General features: G+C 36.2%; 1 protein-coding gene across 7 annotated transcripts; it reads left to right on the plus strand.

Annotated features, from left to right (window-relative positions):
* The first annotated feature begins 7,017 nt into the window (after positions 1-7,017).
* On the plus strand, positions 7,018-12,600 carry LOC116267069 (UDP-glucuronate:xylan alpha-glucuronosyltransferase 1-like). 7 transcript variants are annotated; one of them, XM_050081289.1, is made up of 6 exons: positions 7,018-7,450; positions 7,577-7,674; positions 7,815-7,916; positions 9,703-9,921; positions 10,070-10,710; positions 11,460-12,600. In XM_050081289.1, exons 3-6 carry the CDS (start codon positions 7,852-7,854, stop codon positions 12,482-12,484), a joined length of 1,950 nt encoding a protein of 649 aa, XP_049937246.1. In that variant the 5' UTR covers positions 7,018-7,450; positions 7,577-7,674; positions 7,815-7,851; the 3' UTR covers positions 12,485-12,600. The 7 variants fall into 7 exon arrangements, with proteins under 7 accessions (XP_049937246.1, XP_049937247.1, XP_031504485.1 ...); XM_050081290.1 differs by having other exon boundaries at positions 7,018-7,413; XM_031648625.2 differs by having other exon boundaries at positions 7,577-7,916.
* The last annotated feature ends 2,311 nt before the right edge of the window (positions 12,601-14,911 follow it).

Below are 14,911 nucleotides of genomic sequence, written 5' to 3' on the forward strand. Positions count from 1 at the left end.
ATCAAGTGGCTGCTCATCGTTTCTGTTCATCTTGAAAACTTGATTTGAGTCATGTATTTGCTTCCTATGAACCATAAAAAATGTGTATTCTCACATTACTTTAATATTAAAAGATGAAATATAGATAAAAGAAGTGAGAAAAATAGCAAAAAGGTGGTTTACCTCAAACGGCTCTCCTTCCATGGTTCCCAAGGGCATGCTTGATTGCGAAAATAGTTTTCAGGTGCATTAATCATGGAAAAGAAGTTGGGGATTTTCAGTTGAAACCTCCCAAGTCTGTCTCATGATCTAGAAAAAACCGTACCAAGAGTGCATTCAGCAAGAAAAATGGGTTTAGGATTCAATATGTTTATGTCGATGTATTACACAGTGATCCTCCTATTATAATAATAATATATTTGTTGACATCGAGGCACTTATCAGTTAGTTCCTTGGAGTCTGAAAATGAGATTGGCTAATGCCGATGCATTTTTCTTTTTAATCTGCCAATTATGTTTTCAGTTACTTTATTCTAGTGTGAGCAAACCAGGTAGCGTTCAAACAAAAATTTTCCAACTTAACCAAGGGTCATGCCCAACTCCTGCAGTTACAGAGATTTTCCAGCCAAAGCAACTTAAAAACTCACCTAAATAGAATTAAATACACAATTAACATTTAACAAAGAAAGCTTAGCTATATTCCACAAGGCTAAAGCCGACTAGACAATATCCTAAAATCAATAAATGTCTGTAACTTTATATATATATATATATATATATATATATATATATATATATATATATATATATATGAGAGAGAGAGAGAGAGAGAGTATAGGAGAGTTCAAATCTACTGGATGCTGATGTTGACGAATCACTAAGAATTAAAAATCTGTTGTTAAAAAAATAAGTCACCATAGGAGCATTAGTGTTGATTTACAGTACAGCAATGTTTCATAGTGCTTTTGATATATTCATGGTGTTTTCAGCATGATTTTTTTTTTTAATTTTTTATTTTTAACCATCTAACACCTGGCAGTTTTGAATCATTTTAATTATATACTTGAACTAATTTACTGCTTTGTGTTCTAGTTTATTATTGTCATTTAGCTTAGTACTTTAATTATATGCGTCTACTCTAGCGGATGTGGAACAGAATGACGATTTTAAATATGTGATGTAAATCCACTATTAATTGGTAGCTCTTTTTGCCTAATGAACTATTATCAGATGAAAACTGATATACAAACTGAATATTTATCTAATTAATATCACTTGATAAGAAAATCCAGATGTGGTTAGTAATAGGATTTCTTAGGAAATTAGACAGATGATAATTCTAACAGTCATCTGAATCCAACCGAACATAAGAATTTGGATATAATTTTGAATTTTTGTGTGTTCTAGTTTGGTTTTTACTTTGTCTCTGATTAAGGAACTAATAACCGATTGCATGAATATGGTAGTAGCTATATGTAAACAGTTTAGCATCCCTAGGGGAGTCGAACATTAATAAACAGGTGCGGGGATTAATTGAATAAAGTGTTTCGTTGCAACTGTTTTACATTCTAATTATTTCAACCTTCTCATTATGTTGCAACAACCATTTTTTGAAGAAAAATTCATAACAAAGCCAATTGATTGAATTGATTTGTATTCATCAAAACTCTTTTCTAGAGTGTACTCGGCTGATTAGGAGGATTATTTGAGTTTAATTAAGTCGAGTACATGTAACTCGAACTCAACTCGTTTATAAGCACAAGTTTTCAGAGCTTAACCGAGTGAGTACCGAGTTGGCGCAACTTGTTATGCAGTGCAAATTTTAAGAAGATCTAGACTGGTGTAAATCCTTTTTCAATATCATAACCACTTTGAGCTTAACCATGGTCAAAATTAATGCCATTCTTGTTGATAACAATCCAAATAAATTGACATAGTTGAAAATTTACGGAGAAGTTTGTCAATCATAATCAAGCAGGGATAGATCTTCCAACACATGCTTAATCTCAACCAATATCCAGAACTGGAGTAAGTTGGCATAGGTTTCTTTGGAATGTGCCAAGATCAAATTAAAGTTCAATTCAACATCCAAACCCACTTTTTACAAAATTTTTAAAAATTAAATAAAAATTTCTATGTCGATTCCTACCCTTGGTCAAGGCTGTCAGATCTGGAATAGTTGTCCAATGGCTAAAACTTAAAAAATCGCTAAAAGAACCGTAATTTGTCGCTGTTGCAATACAAAATGTCACGAATGCAATATATTAACTTTTTTTGACAACAAACTTTTAAGTTTTAGCCATAAGATAACATCCAGCATCTGACAATATACAATTTCGCTAGATGAACGCTGAATGGAGATCCTATATCCCGGACCTACCACATCTTTCTCTCTCCCTTCTCTCTGTGTTTTTGCAAAAATGGAGGAAAGTCGATCTATGTCCGGACACACACATATATATATATATACATATATATGGGGAGAAAGAGAAATCTATAAAAACTAGACAGACACTTAGGTTAGAGATAAAAACTAGATGCTTTGGTTTTGATGTTTAAAATGTGTTTGCAATCTAACCTTGTTGATATGATCTTAAGAATATGTTGACGCAATACGTATATTAAGTAAATCATTTATTGGACTTTAATAGAGTTTTTATAATAAGAAAAAAAAAATGAATGGACCCCCATAGCATTAACATTTTAATAATAAAAAAATTCATATTTTTCATAAAAACAACTTGAATGAAAGCATGTTTTATATCAAATAGTTTTTATAAATATATTAAGATGTTTATGTTTTATTTGAAATAATGTTTTAGCAAAAAAATTAAAAGGACAATGTTGGTTTTTACCAATTTCAATCTCTCTCTCTCTCTCTCTCTCTCTCTCTCTATATATATATATATATATATATATATCCTGGATCTGTCCATAACGGATGGGATCCATATTCATTCACTGGGTCTTAAAGGTCAAGCCCTTCAACCAACCAATCCTCTTTCTAGGTGAGACGTGTTAGGATTGACAGGCAATGGATAGAAGCCTTGCACCAATCGCCACGCTTGTTGCCGACTCATGCACTCTAAAGTTTCAGAAAATACTTTTTCTTAACTTAAGTATTTCAATAAAATAATTTTCTAAATGTTTTGAGGAAATCCTAAGGAAAGGATGGAAGATGGCCGACAGAGATGGAGAAAAGTTTGTTCAAAAGCGTAGACTTTCCTCAAGCCATGCGCTGTCGTTGTGCATTACTTTGGTTCTCAAACAGTTCTTTAAGGCAACGAATATATATATATATATATATTCAAGTCTTCTCGATGTTGGATTACTAAAAAGTAGAAATAAAACTGTTGCTAATTAAAGCATCATAAATATATATGTATACATACATACATACATACACACACATATATATATATATATATTCAAATTTTCTGGATGTTGGATTGCTAAAAAGTAGAAACAAGTCAGTGAATGCATCATAATCTGGTGCTAGTTAAAGCATCATGAAGCATTTCTGCATCATAAACATCTGTAATATTCCTGTAGGATTAGAACTTCAATTCTTCGCCTTTCGGCGATATCTGGCATCTAGTAGTTTTGAACTCTTGCAGACGCTCACACATATATATGTTTGCATGTGTCCGTATTGTTTTATTGACCAACGAGGGAGTGTATGGATGACACTCTCATTGAACTCGGTTTTATAAAATCATGGTTTTATAAAAACCAAGTTTTTAAGTAAGTTTTAGAAACCATAATTTTGAAAATCTCTATAGAAAAAGATTATTAGAGAAGCCCAGTTGACTAAAGTGGCTCCCTTGTCCATGTCCTTGTAGGTCAACCTCAGGTTAACTTGGCTCCTTTCCTAAGCAATCCCATTGATTATATGTAGCTGATTTGATTGCTTGATTAGGTGTGTTCAATATACCAATTAGCGCTTGATTAGATCGGTCCTCCCCGGGTTCATATCGAGTTCAAACTGTGCTCATTTAGATACTGGCTTTTTTGCAATACGAGTTGGGTCACGAGAATTCAAATCCCATGGTCGCTTTCTTGCTTTGATCTGTAAGTGGTAGTAAGCACAATACCTAAGTTGGAAGATGTACCGTAAGTTCACTCAAACTAAAGAAGACAGAACCTTGGAGGCATGAAGGTTTGGCCTTTGTAGTTCTCGAGAGACTCCATCTAAGTTAACTAGGGTTTTGCCTAATTACAATAACAATCTTAATTTTTTTATCTAAAAAATCTTGGAAATTAACTAGTGATAATTAAAATGTGCAAGTGTTTCCTAATCGCGCTTGGGTTAGGACTGTCGGGTAGAACATGCCAAGAAATTAACATGCAATTTTGGCTTCTTTTAACATGATTTGGGTAGAGCTTAATTTTCTTGACAAATATAAAAATATTATTCTTGCATTAAACTGCAGTCAATATTTTTTTTTTGGACAGATATAAAAAAGGTTCAATAATTTAGATTTTTTTTTATTTGTGTTTAAATGTATTTTGTCAAACAGAACTCAGTTCTATAACACTGGTTCATCAGATTTCTGACTTATGGGTGATATATATATATCTATATATATATATATTTTAAAAATTATCAGTTATTATTATTATTATTATTTTCTGATATATGAGGGGAGTGATGGCGCCCTAAGATCTTCCTGGGCCTGACAGTGAGACCTGACCATCCAACAGATTAATTAAGTTTATCAATTAATACCCCCGTTTGGGTTCAGGAAGTTTGCTTTTTCCCAAGAAAATTTCAGAAATATCTAGAATTTTTTTAAAGGATTAAAATATTTTCGAGTTTTCTAATAATTTCTTCGAAGTGACCCCACATAGTTATTGCAATGTTAAAAAAAATTCAAAATAAAAAAATATTGAAAAACATTTTTATGAAAAGAAGCAAAAGGAAACATTATGATTTCTTTATGGATTCCTCTTTCCAACTTATCATAATTCTATTCTATGAGGTAAGCAGACGTTGATGAACAAAAAAGTAAATATATAATGCTTCAGGGGCATTCATAAGAAATCGAAGGTTCGAATGTCGTAGTTACTGTCACAGGTTTTGGTGTGTCGTTTTTTTGGATTGTAAATAGCAGCAAACACAACACTCAAGTTGAAAGATGCACTGTAGGTCTACTTAGGCCTCGAAACGAACCATAATCTTAAAAGTATAAGGATACGTCTTTAGGCGTTTTACGACGAAGGTTGTTTTCACTAAATAAACATTAAATAAATATATAAAATATAAACCCAGAAACATTTTTACTTTGAACTCAGGTTTATTTACAGGGTTTAATTGTTATGATACTGAAGCCGACAACCGACAGTCTACCATAAGTGAAGTGATTACGACCTACTGCCCGAAAAAATGAAAGCCTGCACACCTCTCGGGTCTTAAGCTTTGTTAGTTAGTATCGGTGAAAGCAATAATGCACCACATTGTGCCACTTAAAATGCAAAAACTTAACAATTATAAAAATTGAATTAAAAACGCGCCACTTTACACACCCTAGCCCCACTAGCTATGCTATGCCCCACCACTGTGTTGTATCGTTAGTAAGTGGGATTTGCCAATCTTATTAGTTAAATAATCTTATGATGATTGCAAAGTATTTATTATTACAGCCTTAACGTAAGAATCCCATTCTCTCGTTTTATTTATTTACGTGACTATTTATTAATTCCATGCAGCAACTAACGCATGTGCATGAACATATAAAATTAGTTTCTTCTTCTGGAACTTAGATTGGGTTTGGATCCACGTTTTGCTACCGAATCCGTTCAAGGAATGGAGAATATCAATAAGTTTTATCGATTCTGGATTATGTACATGATTTCTATGTTCATGTTTGACATTCTGCTTACTATTTATGCAATATATTTGAGTACGTAAAAACCAAACTTGCTCGACTTGGTTGGACCTCCAGTTTGGATCCAACCGAATTAGGAACCATATAAAGTAAATGTAACCGGATGCCATGTAAATGTTGACGGTTTCAAACTCGGGTCGGATCTGGATCAGATTTTTCTGTTGGATCCATGCTTGGGGGGCATATGGCACCGGCATGTAGATTTTGATTGCTGGTTAAACTCTACCACTTCTTCGGATCAGATCTTAAGCAGACCTGTCGGGTTTAAAACACTGATCCAAATCTGGTAATCCATAATCCAGTTCGAATCCGAATCTGTTTGGTCGTTCAATAAGTTGACAAATTGTCAGGTAGACATGATAAAAAAGACCTGTCCTGATGCGACTTTTTGATAATATCTTATTAAATTTAGGGCATTCTCGTCATTGAAGCTACTCTAAGGCTTCCAGCCGCCTTGACTCTGGGGCGGCTTGGAGCCGTCTTGGCTGACCTGACGTTTACAGGGATGTGTTCTTACCACCGTATTTTTCAGAAATTACCAAGGTGGCATGTCTGACCCAAATATATTAAACATCACAAACAAACGCTTCACACAGGAATTAACAAATTTCAGCAGAACGAATTTAATTATTTCAATGGGTGAGCACAAAAGGAGTCACTAAAAATCAGACAAAATAAGAAAAATATTGAAATTCTGGAAAAGGGAAATTCTCGAAAACCGCAGAAAAAAAGGCAAAAAAAAAAAAAAAGACAGATAGATTTTGTTGATGATGATATTCAATTTAAATTTTCAAGTTGAGAAAACTTACTAAAGAGTTCAATATTATGTTATTGGTGCGGTCACTTATTAAAAGTTTAAGTCTATTTTATTAGTTTTTTGGAAGTCAGAGAGGATGTGCCGTGAAAGGCCAGTAAGAAAACATTGAAGAAAATATTAGAAAAGGTCCAAAATTCTGGCCGTTTACATCTTATGACTCTGACAGACTGACACACTATATTATTTAATTCAAATCTAGTCTTAGAAAAATAGTCTGATTTTAACTACCAACTGCTTCAGTGTCATTCTATTCGATCTTTCTTTTTCCTCTTCGTCTATTAGTTGAACCAACCGTCTTATTCAATTCTTTTCCCAAGCGAAAGACAACTTTCTCTATGCAAATTTTCCATCTTTTCTAGTTCTTCTTCTTTTATGAGTTGTGTCGTGTGCGTGGTTTTGAATTGATCCTCTCAACCACCACCACCATGGACGAAGTATCATATTGGTTCACCCGTCAACCTCTCCCTCTCTCTCTCTCTCTCTCGCTCTCTCTCCTGTTCATCTGGTCCTATTCAATTCTTTCACCAAATTATGAGGCGGCTGGTACTTTGGATTTCCTTCTCCTGTTAGGCCTTCAGTTTCATCATTGGCTGAGGTGCTCATTTATTGACACCTCCCTTTGAACATCAGGGGGCCTCTTCTTTTGACATTTTTGCAGAAGAATCCTGCTTTTTGGCAATCTGTGGGACGTGGGTATCCATCATTTTGGCTTGTGTCGCAGAGATTAATGGTCTTTTCTTCTTCCTCGTCCCTGGATGTGTTGCCTTGTATGTAACTGCTGTTTTTTATTTGTGTGTGTTTTAGTTTCACATCGCCTTCTCTTTCTTGATTGGAATTTTCGTTTCTTCTCCATTAAAAGAAATATGCATCAATCTGATTACTTCAGTGCGCAGGTGATTTAGAAACATAGCTTTTGGCGTAGTCATACGATCCAAGTGTTTGTTCCTTACAAGCTTATGTTGTCGGCTTTTCTTGTCAAAGGTTTCAGGTGGTGAGTTTCTTGCTGATAAAAGACTGGGGCATAACTATGTAGTTTAGTTGTTGTTTGTTAGTGATGGCTTCTCTGGTTTTGCGTTTTTGATGAACTGTTCATTGATTTTGTCCTTGGACATTGCTTTTCATGAAAAAGAGATACTGTGATCCTTGCCTCTGCTACAACTACGTCAGAATGAGAGGAACTTCTGGTTCGCTTGCCAATTCTAATGAGCACAGGCATAGACAATCAGGATCATTGTGAGTTTTTTAGCTCTATCACTTGGTTCATGGATATCGCACTCCTCATCATCTCTAGAATTTCCGTGTTGCATGGCTGATGTCCGAAGATGTAGGAAAATTACAGTATTTCAATACTGCAATTTCGTAGATCACTTGTTCTTTACATAATCTCTACCGGAATTTCATCAATCTCTTCCATGTGATGTTTTAGTTTTTGTCATGATATGAATTTCAACTGAGCGAACAAATTGTGCTTGAAGATCGCCGGCAAATCTGGCATAAACAAAACCAGCATGTTGGTGGAGAATTTCTTATCTGGAAAATGTCTGGGCAGAGGATGAGGTTTAACTCAGTGTGAACAAAACCTGTAAATTGTGACTGGGTGATATGAGGGGTGATTCAGTGGAATTATATTGGTGCAGCTGACTGAAGCCTTTAGGTAGCAAGGAATGATCATGTTCCTAAATAGAGTGACACAAGAAAATAATGTATTCACAGTCATTTGGACATGGTAATCAAAATCTGCTCTTTTCCATATAGACACCCTATAAAAATGGCCGCTTTGTACTTATGAGATGCAATAGCAAGTAAACCAAAAAGCAATGCATAATTCATCCATGATTACCAAGATTCCCTCTCATATTATCAAGTTCGCCCAAGTTACAGGAGAAGTTGGATTTTTGGATATATTTCTCGGTAACCAAGTTGTCGTTGGAAAAGGAAGACTGATATTTAGTTCGACTGCTATTTTCTGAAAAACAAGTTCGAGTCGATAAGTTTAATTTCTGAAGCTGATTTACTTATTTAGTCCCTGAATGTTTACTTGTATTCTTTCCTATACGGATGGCTATGTTTCAAAATGATGTTACGAAGATTCTAACTTGCAGGTACCATAGACAGAGAAAAGGGTGGACTGTTTAAGTAATATGCTTGAAAAGCCCAGATTGTCTTTCTGCTCCTTTCTGTTTAAAAGGCACATCGTTGCATCTTAATTGTCTCGTGGATTTGGCCTTTTGGGTCTTGAACAACAATGTTATTGCTGTGGATAATCATGATTCATCTTTCTCAGCTAACATGAACGAGTTCTTAGTTTTTTTTTTTCTTTTTTTGTTAAATTTCCACTTGGATACTAACATTCCTTGTTCTTGATCTGAAAACTCCCTTTCCCCTGTTATATTCTTCATGTGAAGGCAAACTATCTGGGCATCGTCCAAATGGGTTAAACCTTCTTGACCCTCCCAAATAGGATATTTAGTAGTTGAAAACTTGCAAAAGAGTGTCTCCTAGCACTTGGAAAGCCATGTTACCTTCTTCAGGTATCATGGTATTGCCATGAACTACAGGCCTTAAACATTGATGTGACACATAAATGGAAACTGCAGCTACAGAAATCTGTCTTATAAAAGTGATATTTACAGAGTATTTTATGGGTTTATCATGAACTTGGGGTTTCATAACAAGCATGTACTTGGTCATCTTGTTTTTCTTCAGTTAGCAACATCAAGGACATCCCACATGGGAGCTGAGATCCTCAGTCATGACAGTGTCCCACAGTGGAACTGTCTATTCTACTTGCATGCATAGGCATGCGTTCATTTGATAATTCAATGCATGAATGAAACACTCTGATCTCCAATATGTCAATTAGATACTGTTTCTGTGGTACGTATGTCTTATCATTTCAATGCATTTGATAATTCCAAGTTCTCTCATCACTTTTTACGAGTTTGATAATTCCAAACTAATACATTCATCCGTTTAGACTCTGTTTGCCACATCTCTGACTTGACTTACTTCATTTCAGTGGATCTGGTGATGACATGAACAAGAGAAGGTTCTTCAAGTCTCAAGATTTTAAAGAAAATGACCGGGCTGTTTATGCCACTGTGCAAGACAAGAGTTCAAACTGCAATTTTCTTTCTCTGAAGATTATTCTTGTCTGCATTATTATCTGCACTTTCTTAACAGTATTCCACTCTCCAGCTGCAAACTATTATGAACGTTCCATGCAATCAAGTTCCCAGTGAGTCATCTGCAACTGACCTCTTTACCCAACTCATGTTCTTAGAGTCACCAATAGTGTTGTTCATGATTGTCTTTACCCAACTCATGATCTTAGAACCTCCAATAAGAAACAGCTGCAGGCATCTAACAGTGACCTCTTTTTCCAGGTCAAGATTTGCAAGTGTTGACTGGTTATGGGAGAGGGCAGTTACTGACACAAGATATGTATCAAATTTAGATATTAATTGGATACAGATTTCAAAAATTTTTCATCAAACAATCAAGTTAGAGGCACATCAAACTGTTGGGATCTTGAACTTCAATAGAACTGAGGTTAAGGAATGGCAAAGCATTCTAACAGGTGTGAAACCGATTTCTTTGACAGTAGAACCTGCAAGGTCAGACATCACATGGAACAATTTATTCCCTGAGTGGATTGATGAAGAACAACAATCTGAAGTACCTGTCTGTCCAAGATTACCAATGCCTGAGATTCCAAAAAGGTCACATTTTGGTGTCATTGCTGTAAAGCTTCCGTGCCAAAGATCAGCAAATAACTGGTCAAGAGATGTAGCTCGGTTGCACTTACAGCTTGCAGCTGCCAAACTTGCTGCTTCTTCCATAGGCAATTCAGTTCATGTTTTATTTGTAACGGACTGTTGGCCTAGTCCAAACCTTTTCACATGCAAGGAACGTGTCATCCATGATGGTAGCGTATGGTTATACAGGCCTGACTTGAATGTTTTACAGAAGAAGCTCCAGCTTCCAGCTGGGTCCTGTGAACTTGCAGTCCCGCTTAAGCCCCAAGGTTTGTTCAACTTTGCCATGACCCCTGTTCTTGTTGACTGAATATTTCTGTGCTAATAACCTGGTAAATCAATTGCTTTTACTAGTATTTTCATCTTAACTTCATTGGCTGATTAAAAATAATGCCGAACAATTTGAAAAATTCTCAAGTACTTGCAGGTTGCTATCCAGTATCCTTAGGCAGGAAGGGTTTTCTTCTTTGTCTAATGGTTATCTCCTTGTGTTCATTGTACATTATGAAAACGGAATCCCCAAGGTTATTTTTTTGTGATCTAAGTAAATGAGATTGCTAAACAACGTAACTGTTGGTTGAAGGACCAAGTAAGAATTTAATTGATGAGAATCTGAAATCTGTTGCCCTGCCGGTTTTGCACTGTCATGAATAAGCTTAATTAGAAAATGGTTTCTTTCCATGTTATTTTCAAAGAACTATTTGAAAAACATAGTCTCATCCCTTTCTGGACTTGGCAGGCATATGTTCATAAAGTTATGTGCTAAAGCCATATTTGTTGGGCTATGCATCTGTTTTTGTGCACATGCATGTTGCAACTGTCCATCAACTGGGTGACTGAACCATGACCTTGTACATTTTCTTCAAATAGCTGTACAGCTAGAAACTGCAAAATGAGTAGATTTTTTCTAAGAAGGGAAAGAACCTTGATATTCTTCTCATGTTTGTCCCTTTTCTTGCCTAACAACCTAGTTGGAGGCCATAAAGTCCACCTTCTTAATGAAATTCTGTTTCTGCAGAGAGATTACACCATCAGAACACACGTCGAGAGGCATATGCAACAATTCTTCATTCTGCTCACGTATATGTTTGTGGTGCAATTGCTGCTGCACAGAGCATAAGATTAACTGGCTCCACCAAAGACCTTGTAATACTTGTTGATGAGTCCATCAGCAAATATCATAGGAAAGGCCTGGTGGCCGCGGGTTGGAAAATTAGAGTGATTCAGAGGATCAGAAATCCCAAAGCCCAACAGGATGCTTATAATGAGTGGAACTATAGCAAGTTTCGTCTATGGCAGCTGACCGATTATGACAAGATAATTTTCATTGATGCAGACCTACTCATCCTAAGAAACATAGATTTCCTATTTGAAATGCCTGAGATAACAGCTATTGGCAACAATATGACCCTTTTCAACTCTGGTGTGATGGTGATTGAGCCCTCAAACTGCACCTTTCAGCTGCTACTGGATCATATCAATGACATAGTATCCTATAATGGTGGTGATCAAGGCTATCTTAATGAAATATTTACATGGTGGCATCGGATGCCGAAACATATGAACTTCTTGAAGCACTTCTGGTCAGGTGATCAGGTAGAAAGAGATCTAAAGACTAATCTCTTTGCAGCTGAGCCCCCGGTTCTTTACGTTCTCCATTACTTGGGTCTAAAGCCGTGGCTGTGCTTTCGCGATTATGACTGCAACTGGAACAATGACATTTACCATGAATTTGCAAGTGACGTTGCGCATCGGAGATGGTGGAAGGTTCACGATTCGATGACAAAAAAATTACAGAAATATTGTTTGCTGAGATCAAAGCAGAAGGCAGCACTGGAATGGGACAGAAGGCAGGCCGAAAAACAAAACTATGCAGATGGGCATTGGAAAAGGAACGTCACCGACCCACGCCTGAAAATCTGCTTTGAAAAGTTTTGCTACTGGGAAAGCATGCTTTGGCATTGGGGTGAAACCAATTGGACGGACAGTACACCTGCAACTGCTACAACCTCTGTGCCCACAGCATCCGTTTCTAGGATGTAGCTTGCTTCTTCTTCTTCTTCTTCTTCTTCTTCTCCTCCTCCTCCTCCTCCTCCTCTCTCTCTCTCCTCTGTTCCTCCTTGGCTGCCATTGCATTTATGATACCAATAATGTTTCAATTGGTTGATGGTAGTCATACATTAGTCGATTCATAGAGATACAATCAAAATTTTGTATCATATTAAAGTTGTGACCTTCTTATTGGATTCACATTGGAAAAAGAAATCATTCAAGGACACAAGCTCCATATATGAACAATTACAAACTTGCGAATGAATTTTACCTCTCCTGTTCCATGGTCTTTCTCTCTCTCTATCTCTCTTCAGACGAATAGCAATTTGAAGCGAGTTGGTTTTCATCTTGCTAGCAGATGTTATCTATGTCAACAAGCTGAAGAGGACGTCACTCACCTATTTTGAGACTGCCGTATAATAGTGGAACTATACAAGGCCACTGGGAAGTTCAAACTTGGAACCATCCCAAAGTAGTGGTAAGGGAGCATTAGCGGATTAGGGATCTCATCATCGATCCTTTGGAGGTCAGATGCAGCAAACAAGGCCATAAACCATGGAAACGCTGGCTCTTTACCGCATGGTGCGCCATGTGGTTCACCTGGAATGATATTGTGTTCGGGGGAAAGTGTCTTAACTTTACACGATGAAAAGGAAACGATTTTAAAGGATGGAATTAAAGGAAAAGATGACATGATGAGGGGGGAAAAGAAAGGAAATAAAGAAAACTAAAGAAACTATTGTGAAAGCCTGTTTGGTAGAAATAAAAAGAAAGAATCGTATTTGTTTATTTAGCTGTGTAAAGGAAAAGAAAAGAAAGGAGAAGAAAAAAAAAGACTTCAACTTAATTTATAAAAATGCACCTAAGTGTCATCATAAACCTTCTCTCTTTTAATATATATATATATATATAACCTGTAATTTGACGTTTCAGGCTATGTTGATGTATTGTGCCTGAGTTGAGCCGAGTTTAAACTTTAACGTCTATTTTTTTTCGTTTGTCTGGTTTGCCTGTTTTGCCATGTTCTATTCTTCCTCACAATGGTCATATTGTATTCGGGTGTGGTCTTCAAACACACAGTTGGGCATATTTTGGCAATGTTAAAAATATGATTTCTTTTTCTTTTTTTTTTCTCTTTCTCTCTCTTTATCACTCTGAATTCCAAGCATATGGGTCCGGGTGAGAGGAGTTTTCCACCACTTGGTATAAAAAGCTAAAGCTTTTACCCAACCCTTCATCCCTATATGATACAGTTGGTGCATTGAGGTACCACATCCACCGTACTTCAACTTGTACACCAGTGGTCCTCCTTTTAAAACACAAAGAGTTGATGTCTTGAGAATTCAAGACAGAAATTGACAGCCTACCAACGTGACCTCAACCGTAGCGTCAACCCACTAGGAGATACATTCAAGAATGTGGGTCATGAAACCCTGACGGTGGAAAACATGTGCTTCAACTGTATCATATTGGGTGCCAGTGCAAATAAACCAATATTCACCTGCAAGACTTCTGTTAGTGGGAAGGCCTAGACAGAAAGCAGTTCAATTTAGGGTCTGAAAAAAGTCAGATTTTTATAAAATCTCTCCAGAATTTGACGGTTCAGTTGCTCAAAATGGATCAGTTCAACAAGAATTTGAATAGCAGTAAGAGCAGGTTGTGAAAATGCAAAGTTCGGTTAAGAAAAAAATTCTCATCATCAAGAGATTAAAAAAACTTTCACTAGCAAGAACGGTTGGTTTAGAAAGACGTTTGGTAGTAGGATTTTTCCTATATTTCAAATGATGGCAAAAATTTATTCTCGATGTCACTTTTTCATGCTTCATTTTGGCACCTGCAACATAAAACTTTTGAGCTATAATTCATTATACCTTATATTTCCTCTCTCTTTAAGAAAGGAAAGTAGATACATTATCATTTCATTCGTCAACAAAAACGTAACCTCTTTATTAGAAATGATCTTTGATGCAAGAGAAAATAAATCAGTGAGAGCATGAAAAGTATTTTATCTTACTGCCAAGTTGAGGGCCAAAACCCCACACTTCCTCTCATCGCACAGCACTACCAAATTTGCTTTTAGTGCATCTTGTTGACACTTCCATTATACTTCAGCTTAAATATTGGAGCATTTCCTTTTACAACACAAAAGTTGATGTCACAAGAACTTAAAACAAAGACAGACCGCCTATCAACCGATTGTTGCACCAACCCCCTTAGGGATAATTGGTTTAATCGTAAGAACTGAGTTTAAATGATAGAATTTAATTTGAAAACTATAAAACTTAATCCATACAAACCCCTCTTCCAAATACCAGATTCGAAATTGAATGTGACAGCGATCCTCAACCCAAACTACATTATTAATTGGATCCTAGCAAGGGCCACTGAACCAAACCAGCAGACTTGGTCCAAAGCATA

Source organism: Nymphaea colorata, chromosome 13, assembly GCF_008831285.2.
Source record: "Nymphaea colorata isolate Beijing-Zhang1983 chromosome 13, ASM883128v2, whole genome shotgun sequence".
NCBI classification, from domain to species: Eukaryota; Viridiplantae; Streptophyta; class Magnoliopsida; order Nymphaeales; family Nymphaeaceae; genus Nymphaea; species Nymphaea colorata.